Source organism: Argentina silus (assembly GCF_951799395.1).
Source record: "Argentina silus genome assembly, chromosome: 6".
Lineage (NCBI taxonomy): Eukaryota > Metazoa > Chordata > Actinopteri > Argentiniformes > Argentinidae > Argentina > Argentina silus.
Window position 1 is genome coordinate 3036502 of NC_139660.1, and position 15040 is coordinate 3051541.

General features: G+C 46.7%; 1 protein-coding gene across 1 annotated transcript in view; it reads right to left on the reverse strand.

Moving 5' to 3' along the window:
• Positions 1 to 13755, reverse strand: part of LOC310805729 (DENN domain-containing protein 1B-like) — a gene marked incomplete at both ends in the record, with an annotated part of 52407 nt that extends 38652 nt beyond the window's left edge. The window contains 3 exons of the mRNA XM_083671529.1: positions 3818 to 3820; positions 12623 to 12766; positions 13711 to 13755. Of these exons, the coding sequence (XP_083527655.1) occupies positions 3818 to 3820; positions 12623 to 12766; positions 13711 to 13755 (192 nt within the window). The remainder of the gene's footprint in view (positions 1 to 3817; positions 3821 to 12622; positions 12767 to 13710) is intronic.
• Between the last annotated feature and the right edge of the window lie 1285 nt (positions 13756 to 15040).

Here is a 15040-nt window from a genome sequence, read left to right on the forward strand (position 1 = left end):
CTCTTTCTGTCTCCCTTAAAATCTCTTTTCCCATCTGTAGCCTCCTCAACTCTCATCTTCCCTCTTTCACTCACTCCATCCCCTCCCTCCCTCCTCCACCCCCCCCCTCCCCCCCTCCCTCCCCTCCCCTCGTCTCCCCCCCCCTGCTGCTGTATTGTGAGTGTGTGGTTGCGGGCGAGGCCAAGCGAGGCGTGCAGCCGACACTGGGGGGGTTGAAAGGGTTAAGGCTGAAAGTTGAAGGTTACGAGGGTGAAGCCCTGCTGAGCCAGGGGACAGAAATGTCACCATGACAGACCCCGGGCTGGTAAATCCGACCCCCCCCCCTCCCCTCCCCTCACACACACACACACCCCTCGCCCCTCTCGGGGTCTCTGCCTCCTGGGGTCACCCACTAAGGCCGGTCCTGTTCCCAGCAGGTCTGTGAACCGCCTTGAGCCAGCAGACACACATGCACACGCACACACACGCACACACACACACACGCAGTGCCCTGCGTAAGTAATGGGACAGTGAAGCATTTTTTTCTTCTTTTGGCTGTACACTCCAAAAGTTTGGATTTGAAATCAAACAATTACTAGGGGGTTAAAGTAGAGATTCTCAGCTTTTATTTGATGGTATTGGTGTACATATTGGTTTCACAACTCAGAAATTACACCACTTTTATTTTTTAAGTAATGGGACAGATTTATGAAATGTCCAAATGAAGCACTCATGTTTAGTATTTGGTCGACAATCCTTTGCATGTAATAACTGTCTGTAGTCTGCAACCCATTGACCCCAACAGACGCTGAGTATCTTCTCTGTGGTGATGCTCTGCCAGGCCTGTACTGCAGCCATCTTCAGTTGTTGATTGTTTTGAGGTATTTTTGCCTAAAATCTTATCATCAGGAAATGAAATTCATGTTCAATTGGATTTAAATCAGAAGATTTTGGGTCATTGTATTGCTGTATGATGAAGCGCCATCCAATTAATCTGGAGGCATTTCCTCTCGAGCAGACAAGATGTTTCTGTACATTTCAGAATTCATTATGCTGCTGCCATCAGCAGTTACAATTAGACAAGGGAGCCAGTTCTAGTGGCAGCAATACATGCCCAAACCTAACACCCCCTGCACCATGTTTCACAGATGATGGTGGTATGCTGTAAATCTTGGGCAGATTGTTTTTTCTCCAAACTTTCCTCTTGCAATCATTCTGGTCCATGATAATATTCATATCATCTGTCCACAAGACTCTTTTCCAGACCTCTGCAGGCTTTATAGGTACTTTTTAGCAAACCTGTAACCTGAACCATCCTTTGTGAGGATAACTAGTTGTTTGTACCAGTGAAGCGTCTGTAGTTTGGCTGGTGACGTATTCTGACACATTCACGCCTACCTCCTGGAGAGTGTTCCTGATCAATGGGACAGTTGTTTTGGGGGTTTTCTTAATTATGGTCATCATTCTTTGGTCTACCAGCCCGTTTGCGATTGCTGAGCTCACCAGTGTCTTTTTTTTCTTTTTAATGATGTTCCAAACTGTTGATTTTGGTAAGTCTACGGTTTTGGCTATGTTTCTGATAGATTGCTACAGATTTCTCACCCTAACAAAGGCGTCCTTGCCTTTCATTGACACCTCTTTGGTCCTCATGTTGACAGACACCAATAGCACTCCAAAGGCAAATGCAAAGCCTAGAATCAATACCAGACATTGACATGTTATGCCTGCACAAATGATGTGATGGAACACACCTGACTTACCAGAAACACCTGTCAAGCCAATTGTCCCATTACTGTTGGATACCCTAAAATAGGGGGACTATGCATAAAAAGTGTTGTAATTTCGGAATGGTGAAACCAATATGTACACAAATACCATCAAATAAAAGAGAATCTCTACTTTAACCTCATAGTAATTGTTTGATTTAAAATCCAAACCTTTGCTGTGTAGAGCCAAAGGAAGAGAAAATGCTTCACTGTCCCGTTACTTACGCAGGGCACTGCGCGTGTGTGTGTGTGTGTGTAGACTCAAAAGAAGAGAAAATGCTTCACTGTCCCGTTACTTACGCAGGGCACTGTACAATCCAGGCACACAAACCTACAGTAGACACAGACAGTCAGATGCACACACTAACACACGTGGTGTAAAACACATGGTTGACACACACAACAACACACACCCATATGTTGAAACACAAAGTCAAAGACATGTCAAAAACACATAAATCACTTCCATAAGATATTCACCGTGGTTCTCCTTTTCTACCACCCAACCGTTTCCTGCATCTACATATTTCCGAGGACATCAAACAGCGTCCATCTGAATCTCTCCATCACTGGCTCTCATCAACTCCTTAAAGGCATCTCTGTGCAGTATGGGACGTGCTTCGGGACGGACATAGTCGTACCTAGGTTTCACTTCCATTGAACGCACGAGGAGCTCCGCTTAAATCTTTTTTTTTTTTTTTATCGAAATCGAACGGTAATCAAAACCAATGAATATCCTAAACTTGGCAAAACCCCAAAACGAGGTGCGGCCGACAGCTGTGGTAGCGATGCGATACATAAGGCCCCACAGGCAACACCTTTCCATTTACACCACGAGAAAACATCCCTACCGTCGCCGCCGCCGCCGCCCTCCCCCCCCAAAACAAATCACAACCGTACCAGTGAAAACATCCCCATCCCCCTCAAAACAAATCCCAATCGTATCAGTGAAAACATCTTAACCGTGACAGCTAGAACGACAAGGAGAAAACAACATCCAGCGTGGCTCGTCTGAACGGAGCACAACCATATCCAGTGGGTGAGAATTGAATTGAAATCACCTATCATGGGTTATATTCCTCTATTCACACCCACACGCTGGTAGGCCCAAGGTGATGGCAAGCTCAGGAGTGACCATTGATTCCTCAGAGAGTGTGTGTGTGTGTGTGTGTGTGTGTGCGTGCATGTACTGTGTGTGTGCGTGTGCATGTGTGTACTGTGTGCATGGGTGTGTGTGTGTGTGTACTGTGTGCATGCGTGTGTGTACTGTGTGCACAACCATGCGTGTGTGTGTGTGTGTGTGTGTGTGTGTGCGTGTGTGTACTGTGTGCATGGGTGTGTGTGTGTGTGTGTGTGTGTGTGTTTACAGAGTGATAGCACTGGGCTCAGGGATGTGTGTCCATTGATCCCTGTGGGTTTCAAGCGTGGCTAACCTCGGACTGACGCGGGGAGGGCAGGCATCACGCCGGCACCCCCCAGCACCAGCAGAGAGGGTCAGTCGCAAATCAATGTTTGGATGTCCCGGGGATGCCTGTCTTTAAAAGTCGATACACTGAGCTTTGATAGGGGCAGGAGGGGCAGGAGGGGGGCGGGGGGGGGGCGGGGGGGGGGGTAATATAGGTGAGAGGTGGAGGGGGCGGGAGGAAGAGGAGAGCTGAGGATATTAGCTAGTTAATAAGTGAAAAACCAGAGATCATCACGACAACAACAGGTCGCCTAACAGGACCGTGTTGTATTAAAACGGCTGTGGAAGCTTCTCTTGACACTTTAATTCCCTCTGTCACTTCTTTTGACGACAAATTCAATTATTGGCAGAGGATTCAATTGCAAATTGTAAAGCAAGTAGCCTAACAATCAGTAAGCCAGATAGGACGATGGTTACATTAGATAGCACAGGCAGTTTATTGATGTGAAATGCAAGACAGTGGCAGCTTAGTTAGAACTGGGCCTAGTAACCCATCATCATCACCCCTGTAAACTATGAATTTTGGCCTTCTTGTTCAGATCATACACTAGGTGAGGTTCCTCTATTTTCTAATGTGACACTGACAAAGCACTATTCTGAAACAGACCAGCTACAAGACACAGGAAAAGGCACACCACACTCACACCCACGCAGACATGCGCACGTACACACACACACACAGCAGAGTTCAGTATTCAGTCTGTGTGCAGTGTGTCTCAGTGTTCAGTACAGTTCAGTTGTGTGGCTCAAAGGAGGCTTGGAACACTGAGCTCCATTCAATCAAAAACTAAATAAGAAATAAATGATGGAATGGACAAATAAAACACAGCGTCGTGAGAATTCATATTTTAATGAATGTACCCCGTCTGCGTTAAATAACACTCAGCCACTGTGTGGAGCAAAAAAAAAAAAAGAATAACGTATCTCCACAAAGATTCACACTTTCATACTCGCCTTCTCTCTGTCAGCGCAGGGAGAAAGCTTTGGGTTTTTTTTTTTTTTTTTTTTTTTTAAATTGTGCCTTATTCCAAGAACTAGCCAACTGAATATCTGTTTTGATTGAATAGGCACCCTGTTTGTCAAGAAAGGCCAAAACCCATATGGAGAACAGCAGTTTCTCTGGTGAGAGGAGTGTCTCAGAGGCCCCTTCTCCATCCCCACCACGAGATGAAGGGCCTTGTAGCGCCTGCCTGTCCTTGTTCCTCCTTTCTCCCTCTCCCTTTGCCTCCACTCCTCTCTCTTTCTTGGCCAGGGGTTAAACTGCTGCACTCTAACCTCCTTGGCAATGATTTCTTTCTTTCTATCCTCTCTCTACTCTACTCTCTCTCTCCCTCTCTCTCATCTTTAAGAGATTTATTTCACAGTATGTAGTGGTACGGATTAGGCCCCTCTATGGCCCCTGGACAAAGGCATTGTCTTAGCACCAGCCCGTTCGGGGTAACGAGGCAGCAACCGGGAGGAAGCTGCCGCTACTTAACGTCCACAATGTGGGCATTGTGAGCGCAGGGTTGGAAGGGCCTGCTTCTGAGGCCGTCTAGACTTTGAGCCAGCTAGTCAAGGAGCAGGAGAGAAAATCCCATCAGCCAGTGGAGTGAAAGTTAACTAAGGTAACCTGCTGTGAACCTGATGAAGATGTCAACCGAACATATGGCAAAAAAGTCCATTGTCGGAACAAGGAGCTTTTTTCCCACTGAAGGAGGGCAAGGGAGGGTAAGGGAGGGAGGAGAGGAGGGAAGAGGGGAGGGGGGTTCGGAGCCAAAAGGAAGGAATAACTGTGGTCATCACTTTACTTCTGGATCACTGGCTTTATTCTGGCTGGAAGGAGCCCCACCCCCAGAGCTCACAATTAAAGGAGTAAGCAGATTAACTCGCATCTTTCAAGCCCTTGCAGAAAGAAAACACTCACAGGCGTTTAAAACATGTTTTTTTTCTCCTCCATCCACTGTCCAATCGCACGCTGCAAATGGCATTACACTTCATGCTGACTTAGTAGGCAAAAGGGTCGGAGAAAGGAAAAACTTCGCCGCGATGATATGGTCCTTAAACGTACCAGTACTGATCGGTCACACCGCGTTAAGTGTGAGGAGTCTCGATAAACTGAGGTGTGTAAAACATGAACACCCGTCACCCAGCAGACGCGGGTAGACTTTAGCGTCGGCGGGGAAATCTGTCAGTCTTACCAGCCACTTTGGTGGGCAGCCGACAAAAGGTTCGACTAATATTACGCTTCAATTCAAAAGCCAAACTGGTGCGGATGATCCGCACGTTATCGCGGTTACCGTTGATTCAACATATGTGACAACACTCCTGCTGTTCCTGCCTAACCCTCCTCCAGCTGACTGGAGCTGCTGCACATCTCACTCACGCTTCTCCTGACTTTCAAACGAACCCCCCTCAAGTCTATGAGCGCTCTTACTTACACCAAGGCCTCTGGTTACAGTCTGAAATAAAGCATGGCTGGAAAATCCAACTACACGCGACAGCACAAGATAGACAACATGGGGGGAGCAGGGGGGGGGAGCAGGGGGAAATATGTAGCGGTATTTTGACTTGGATAGGCGCGAAACTTAAAGCCTACTCTACAGGGGGTTCGTTCTGTGCAGGGAGTAATTTTCAATGCGTTAGGAGTCCTGCTAATGTTTTTTTATTATTATTTATATTTCCCTTAATGTTGGTTTTAAAACAATTTGTCTGGTAAGAAATCAGAGTGGCTGATGAATTTTCTCATCCACCAGACACCTTGGCTGGTAGACCAAAAAGTATATTTGAAGCCCTGTGTGTGTGTGTGTGTGTGCTTGGTTACTTATACGCCATACACACAAAACCAGTCAAACATCTTTTCCCCTTATTCATCAACTTCAAATCACTTTTTTTTTTTTAAATAAAAAAAAAAAAGACATTTTAGGGATTTTGAGATGAATGCCAGTTGAGAATATGACACTAACCAACTCCTTTCCACACAGACAAGATTTTTTTTTCCACAAAAAATGACAAACACACCAAGACAACAACCGGTAAATACTTTAAACACCTATTCCTTTCATATCAGAACTCATAATCGGCGAGCAAACCGTTATCAGAAACAGCGTTGAATCAAACAACCGGTAAGGTAGTGAGTGCATCGGCATCCCCTTTCCTGCCAGAACACGTACCGGCAGGCTTCACGTGTGAGGACGCCAGGCCTATAGGACTTCCCCCCCCCCCCCCGCCCCCCCATACATCTGAAGCAGCAGACCAACATGGACAGCTACACTGGGAGGAGCAGAAAAGAGGGAAATAAAGCTCTTGGTGGAGATGTGACCCTATTAATGCCACATTAGTTGTTCCGTCTTCTCAGCTAGTGGAGGGCTAGCAGGATGAGCTAACGGAGAGGGAGAGAGAGAGAGAGAGAGAGAGAGAGAGAAAGAGAAAAACTGTCTCCAGGCTAGTTGGGACGCAACCCAATTTCACAGCTTCACGAATGAGCGGCGCAGCATATGGACGCAGGCTTTGTGACAGCCCCTGTGTATCACCACATATCAACGCTGATGTTCCCAGTCATCCTCCATACTGGTCCAACATTATGTCAAACACTGGCTACGCTTGGCTGCATCTTCCTCACACACACACACGCACACACACACACACACACACACACACACACACACACAACGTGTTTGTGGGGTTATAAAAAGAATAGATATCTCAAGTCATTTTCCATGTCTCTCTCTCTCTCTCTCTCTCTCTTCATAAACAAATCAAAAAAGCTCAATGTGGTGGAATAATTTCATTCCCATACCCATATCCACCATTACTGAAGTCTTGCCTGCATTTGTTTATGGCGAGAATCTGTGCTACAGTGTAGAGGCCAAAGTCAAATTTCAGTGTGCAGTTTTTCACCCCAATCACCTCAGGACAACTATTCTCTAGTTCTAGTCAAGCGGGCCATTCTACAGGTCCTGGATTGTAACCAGGTTAGATTCTAGATTGGGTTTCAATGACGATATACCACTTTGGCTGTGGGAGGAAAAGCAAGATGGAAGGCAGTTTCTTCAGGTAAGACACACATTATTCCCCATATGCTCCCGACGTACCATATGCCACAGTCACACGTAAGAAACCCAGCATCTATGAAAACTCTATTACCCGTACAAAGACGACACGATTACCACCGAGATCCCGCTTTGTGGGGAGCGGGTAGCAGCAGTAGAGTTGGTAGACGTTGCTTGTTCTAACCACTGATTTGGGGATTGGGTTGTATGATCTGATCCTAGATCGGTTGGTTTGGGGGCACAGCATCCACCTCCAGCCTTCTCAGCGCTGGCAGTCATGACAGGCCTCACCTCCTTGAGGTAGTAAAAGGTGGATCTCCGTCAATGTCACACGGCGCGGCGCCCAGAGGCAGCTATCTGCTGCTGACGACAGTCTAAAGACTTGCCTTTGGCGTCGACATGCTTGTACCGTCAAGCAGGGATTTGAAGTCTATGTTGCAACGCCTGACAGGCAGCTCTCAGTCTCTGTCGCCGGGGACAACGCAGCGCAACTGCAGCTGCTAGGTAAGCCTACATGTACTGCGTAGGAAATGGGGGGAGGATTTGGACAAACCAGGATTTGGGCAAATACCCCCCCCCCCCTTGCTCACAATTATTCGGTTCAACTGGCTTCAACCGAAAATGTTGGGGTTTGCAGCCCTGGATGTTCATTTGTGGTCCTTTGAGTATTTGTTCCCCCCCTAACCTCCACACACACACATTGTTTTTTCAGCTCTAACGAACAACAATGATTCACAAACAAAACATGACTACACCGTGACTTACACCACACAAGGACATCGGTTTGAAACGCAAGGTTGACTAGACTGCACCCAGCCTGTGTATTCATCACTAACAGCCTACGGTTAGCCTCGTCATTTTGGTGTCATCTCCGGAAAGTTCTCTTGCTAGCCAGTGTAACTGAGAAACAAACAATGTCTGCAGAGCTCCTTTCCCCCACCTTGAAAACTTCCTCCAGAGAGAAGATCAATAGCTTCGGGGAATATGACAACGAAGCTCAGAGGAGACAGAATAAGAGGGGGGGGTGTGGGGGGTGTGTGTGTGTGTGGGGGGGGGGGGGGGGGGGGTGTCTGAGCATGCAGTTGTGTACTTACACGATGACAACACTGTATATGCTAATTCCGTCTGACACTCAGAAAGCGCACACCCCCTGGGCCAATCAGGTGAGAGAATGATGCGGCATGTGTGACAACAAAGACCTCATGGATGAGTCACATGATGCGCGATGACAAATGGCACAGCTCAGCCCTCACAAAGGCATCCACTGGGGATGACCTACATTCCGCGGTGAAAAATGGGCCGCATCCCAAATAAGGGGCCGATATTCCCATCTAAACGCAACCATATTCACCCTAAGTGCGGGACGTCAGCCTGCACCGGATCGCCCCTGACGGAAGAACAGTCCCCAGAGGGGACGTCTGCTAAAGAGATGCACAGATAAGCACGGCAACGCCAACACGATCTATCCGGGCTATTTCTGGAGAGGTTGGTTTTAGATTAAATGTTGTAGATGGGCCTTAATCAGTTCTGAATCCTAAGTGACCTCAGTAATAAAGATTAGTTATTAGCACAAATGAGCAAAGACGAAAGACACAGAAGAAGAAGAAGAAAAAAAAGAAAAAACAAAACAAAACAACCGTTGGTTGTTTTTCTACTGCTGGGTCACCAATTCCCCCACAACTCAAGATAGTCATTCAGTGTGAAAGGTAGTAAAGTCACTCGTGGTCAACACATAATCCTGTAAACACTAAATCTGCCCAACAGAAAAACAAACAATGTCAGCATATTCTCCATACATACCCTACATATATACAAAAATGCTACTTAAAAGGACTTTGGCAGATTATAAACACAACAAACCAGGAGTTAATCCTGCACAATTTGTAAACTAGGCCACGTCAGCATTAAATTCATAAGAGCCAGCCAATCATTGTTCTTTAGACGGGATTACTGGTGTAGGAAACCGAGCGTTGCTAGCAGCCATCTGCCGCTCACCAGTAACATATTCCTGGTCATCCACTCTCCTCTAACAAACTCCCACATGTCAACAAAGAGCTTTCATGATGATTCAACTGGTTTTGGACAGGCAAGTACCCAAATGAATGCCAAAATTCATTGGTTTTCTCGTAATAAAGGAATTGAAAACTCCCTTCCCTTCCCTAAATGAGTCAATGTGAAATTGATTTCAGTCATCCATGCACAGACAACCAAGCCAGTGTGAGAGATGAGCTGAGTGAAGTAAGTAACTCTTCTCCATTAATCAAAATCATTTAGTTTCAATAATTTATCAAGTCCCTACTTTTCAGCGATGCTAAAAACTCTAAAAATAGCCTCTGATCTCCGGTGCCTGGAAGTCTTTCCGTGTTCTCCAGGACTGGCTGCATTACTGCATTCAGACGAGCCTTCTGCAGCTCACACAACTCCAAGCTATCACACACACACACACATGCATACACATACCTCTCACTCCCTCTCTCAAAAACACACACACACACACACACACACACACACACACGCACACATGCATACACACACCTCTCACAAAAACACACGCACGCACACACTTCCCTGAGAGCTCCAGTACTGCGTCAGTGAGAAGGAAAACACAGCCAGTGGCCCTCACAGTGTGTCACCTCTCAGATTACAGACCATCAGCAGACTACTGTACCCCTGTCCCTGAGCCGCCCCCCCCCCCCACCCACCCCCTCCCCCCATCTCTACCTCCACGTCTGCTCCTTTAACTGTCCTGTCCTGTCCTGTCCCTGTCCGTCTCTTTCTCGGTGTCTTTCCCTGTGCATGTCCATGTCTCTGCCTCCGCCCCCCTCGCTACAACTGTCCTGTGACTCTTGTCCCTGTCCATCACTTTCATTGTCTTTGTCTGGTCCATTTTGTTCTTGCGTCACATAACACTCCTGCTGTCTCAGAAGGGCAGGAGAGGGCGGAGTGGGCCAGTCCACTCCTGGCCTGGGGGGGGGTGAACAGACTGGACACGAGGGGTCACACCACCTGAAAGTCCCAATGACCCTCCGCTCCCCTCTCCCTGCAGGGTCTGTCTGTCCCCGTCACAACTGGTGATAATCAGGGAGAGAGAGAGAGAGAGAGAGAGAGAGAGACAGAGAGAGAGAGAGAGAGAGAGACAGAGAGAGAGAGACAGAGAGAGAGAGACAGAGAGAGAGAGAGAGAGAGACAGAGAGAGACAGAGAGAGAGAGACAGAGAGAGAGAGAGAGAGAGAGACAGAGAGAGAGAGACAGAGAGAGAGAGAGAGAGAGAGACAGAGAGAGAGAGAGAGAGACAGAGAGAGAGAGAGAGAAAGAGCAGTGCAGAGCAGAGTAAGACAGAAACCAAAAGAGAAACAGACAGAGGCACAGAGATGGACTCTGTTGTGTGAGAGACAGCAACTAATTAACTAACTAACTAACTAACTAACTAACCCTAACCAGTGCCTGTGCCCAGACAGACCTACATACACAAAGACAGACAGCCAAACATAAACATTAATTAATAGAAAGATAGATAATTAGACTGACAGACAGCTACAAGTGGTTACAGTAAGACAGGCAGCTACAAAAATGGCTTAGACGGACAGACAGGTACATGAATTAATAGAAATATAGATAATCAGACAGACAGACAGACAGACAGGCAGACAGACAGACAGGCAGACAGACAGACAGGCAGACAGACAGACAGACAGACAGACAGGCAGACAGGCAGACAGACAGACAGGCAGACAGACAGGCAGAGACTTCTACAGCAGTGGACCGACCAGCAGACCTCAGAGTTGCCTGGCAGCCACGAGGCCTATTCTCAATAGCCCAGAAATGTCCACCCTGCTGTCCTTCCGTCTCTGAACCCAGCAAGCAGCAGGACTCTCTGCAGCATCTGAATGCCTGACTGACAGATGAGAGGGTGAGCTACAAATTAGTCTAATAACACACACAAAAGGGCAAGGCAGCAGCACACAGAGAGGCCAGCGATGACACTGGCCGGACCAGACTAACCTCCTGTCTCTACACTCCATCCGTACATGTGGGCTGCTCAAAGTTTGACGCTTTCTTTCGTAGCGCTGCACTCACAAACAGCACGGAGAGGGAGGGGATTTTTCGAAGTTCACTTGAATGTGGTCATTAGTTTTCATAGCAGGGAAGTTATGACAGTTCCTCAATTCAAAAGAAAAGAAAAAGAAATGAGCCAGATTATATTTTGTTCTCGATAAAAAAAAAAGTCAATTTCACTAACAGAGAGAGAGAGGGCGGGAAGGAGGGATGGCGGGCGGGAGGGTGGGAGGGAGGGAGGGAGGGAGGGCGAAAGAGGGAGTGTGAGACCCAGGGGTCCTCCAGGAGTGTGAGTGAGGAGTGTGGCCTCTCTAATGACCAATCAACACCCTCCTAGTTACCGTGGCATCTGCTGGTCCTCCAATGGCCTCCTGCCTAAGTGTGAGCCCACCGCGACCCCCGACACACAGCCCACAGCCAATCAGATCGCAGAACCGGCGAGCGGGAGGTCAAGGAGCAAGAGTGACATTTTGCAGAATGTCAGCGTTCAACCTTTTTCTAAAAGTTCTACCACACACGCGTTTTGCTGTGCGAGGGGTGGGAAGGGAAAGAGAGAGAGAGAGAGAGAGAGAAAAATAAATCTCAGAGAAATGGAATATCACAGCACTGCTTGAGGGGGATACAGCAGAGAACGACGCAGGCAGATAACTAACTAGCTGGCAGGAGGTGACATTCTGGGACCTCAGGGTGTGGGTAAGAAATGTTCTTGAGGAGAGGAGGAACAAAAGTTACAATTCATAATTGGTGCGATGGAGAAAGGGAAGCTGGAAGGGCATGTGAATCAAAGACTATCATATTTCTCTCTCTCTCTCTCTCTCTTTCTGGTTCCTCAACTAAAATCTATGGAGAGTGCGTCAACACAGCCCTTATCAGAGTGCATCAATACAGCCACCAATCCAACCTCTAGCATTGCATTACCGGTGAAGGGCGATCTGGGTGGTGTGAGATATTGTACAGACCTGGAGCTTGTCAATAGTTATTGCGAAACGTGACATTCTCAATCAATGCAACACGGATTTATTCACTGGCCCACCGCAAAACGGTCAGAGCTTAGGATCAAAGCGAGATAAAGCCATTGACAGTTTTTATGGCAAATCGTTTTCCTAATTGCAGCATGAGTGCAGTTGTAAAATTGATATGCTGATCTATTAACTTTATTGCTTTGTTACTGGGAGCAATCTGGCTGGAGAGAGTGGAAGGACAGGTAGCATCTGTCTCCACCTACTGCCTTGGCACAGCTAGCGTCATCTGCTAGCTTTGGCAGCGTCTTGGAAACACATCAATATGGCTCTATGTAGCAGGGCGCTAGCTAGCATGCCAGTCACGCTCTCGGGGAACGGAACGAAACGCTCGCTGCCTGGGCATCCACACTGCACCGAGCCAACAGAGCTGAGCTGAGCAGGGAAGAGCTGGGGCTGAACACGGAGGGCCAGTCTCAGCGGACCTGGGTAGAGGCCTGTGTAGCCTACCTTAAAGTAGAGGCACAGAGGGAGATTGGCCAAATTTGGAGTTGGACATGGTAAATATGGTATGGTAGCCTAATTCTGAAATTACACTGCAGTCTACACTGAAGATAGCAGAGACTACAATCGTATTGGTAACACTTCATATAAGGCTAAAGCTTTTTGGTTTGCAAAGTGTTCATAAGCGGCCAAGTCATACCAAAATCAGAGGATTCGAGCAAGCCACCGTTTGGTACCCCCAATATGGGAGTGATGATGATCATAAACGTTTAATAAATGGGCAATAACTGTTTAAAACTGATCAAAAGACTATCAATAAACTGATTATTTATTTTTTAGTTGGCTTTACTAACGCCCAAAAGGACACCTCAATGTATCCTACACCAGAGTATTCGACTATTAACTTGATTTAGACGCCTGTAAGTCAGATTTGAACTTCAGCCTTAAAGGAATATACAGCAACACTGCCTATGGATGATCCAGTGTGGTCAGAATGATCCTTCACTTCAGAGAAGCTCAAACCTCTTATGAAATCTTGTTAGCACTGCTCTACTTGGTAATGGATAGACTCAGTTAGCCCCATACAGTGTAAAGCACTTTGAGAAAGGCTATATAAGCCTATGTGCAGTTAATTTCCATTGCCACGCAAGTATGTGTGTGTGTGTGTGTGTGTGTTCTAACATGTTAGCAGACATCCACACACCTGACAGACAGTGAGTTCATTTCCATTGCCACACGTGTGTGTGTGTGTGTGTGTGTGTGTGTGTGTGTGTGTGCGCGCGCGCGCATGTGTTCTGACATCTTAGCAGACATCCACACGCCTGACAGACAGTGAGAACTATGGTGAGTGTGAAAAACATAAGAAACATAGGCAGCTTTCAAAAACTACTACTAGCAGCCAGGATGACTGATAAGATTTGAAGAAAATAGTGCATCTTTTTCACACTTACTTGACATGGAGGCAGCCATTTGACATTACGAGACCATTCTGGCATCTCTACCAGGATTTGGTGAAGGTTACCCAGAGTGTGCTATCAGCAAAAATATTTTTAAAAAACACACACACAAACCTATCTATAGCCTACCACATTCCACTCAAACATGTTATCAAAGAGAAAGACAGCATATTTAAAGTAGATGGTTGGTGGAAATAAGTGCAAAACCAGCTACAGGTTGTCTGATGCTGTCTATGATTTGTGTGTGGTAAACATTAGTCTTGCCTAGCCGTCCAAATCATTGTTCTCACACCTCCTTTGGAGGTCTGGAGAATTTTGGATCAGGAGCGATGGGAGAATGTGCTCGCAATTTCATTGGATGTTACATTCCAAGAACCCTCCCCCCAGACACCTGTAGAATGGTTGTTAGTTGTTATGTGCATCGTTTTTTCTGCCCGGGTAGGACTATTTAGCATAGAGTTTAGCATAGAGTTTCCTATGTTAGCTTGAAACATTGAAGGAAATTGGAGAAAACCTGAAGGAAAACGGAATTCAGCTTTTTACAGCTCCACCCAAGCAAGGCATTTGATTGGTTTAAACGTGTTAAAAGGTGTCACTTATTTCAACAAGGTTATGCCCACGCATGCTGACCAAAAAAGTATTAAATCACTTTTTATGTGAAATGAGGCGGGTAGTCTCAGCGTCCTCTACTTCTCCATTTCAGCCGTTCAAACATCTAGGCTACTGAGTCACAGACGACAGGCTGTTACTATATTCATATTGTACTGTAATAAGCATTTGATATAGTGGCAGGCTATGCCGGACGCAGGGTGCTTTTGGCAGGGTTCCTAATGCACAAACAGGGTTGCTTGTGGTGAGAGATGGAGGAGGTTTCACAGTTAGCCCAAAGCCTGTCTGTTATGACTCACAGGCAGTATCCGATCCCACACATAACAGCAGCGAGCATAAGACATAGAAAACGCAGCATGAGGAACTGAGTCAAAATGCGTACAACACACAACGCACCACCATCGGGACTCCATGCCTCTACATGGACCGACACATCAAACGCTCCCACACAATCCATCAATATGGTCTGAGTGTAATAAAACAAGCCAATCTATTTCATGAATAAGTAGCAGCATTCACGAAACATATCAATCCACGTCCCCACGGACTGTAACCAAGGCCAAACCACGGACTGTAACCAAGGCCAATTTGAAGAAAGGGAAATGGACCAAAGCTGAGAGAAGTGGTTCAGTCGCAGTTTGGATATCTGAAACCATTTCTTTAAAAAAATAAAATAAAAAAACGAAACCTGTCAAAATCATAAGATTCAATTTGC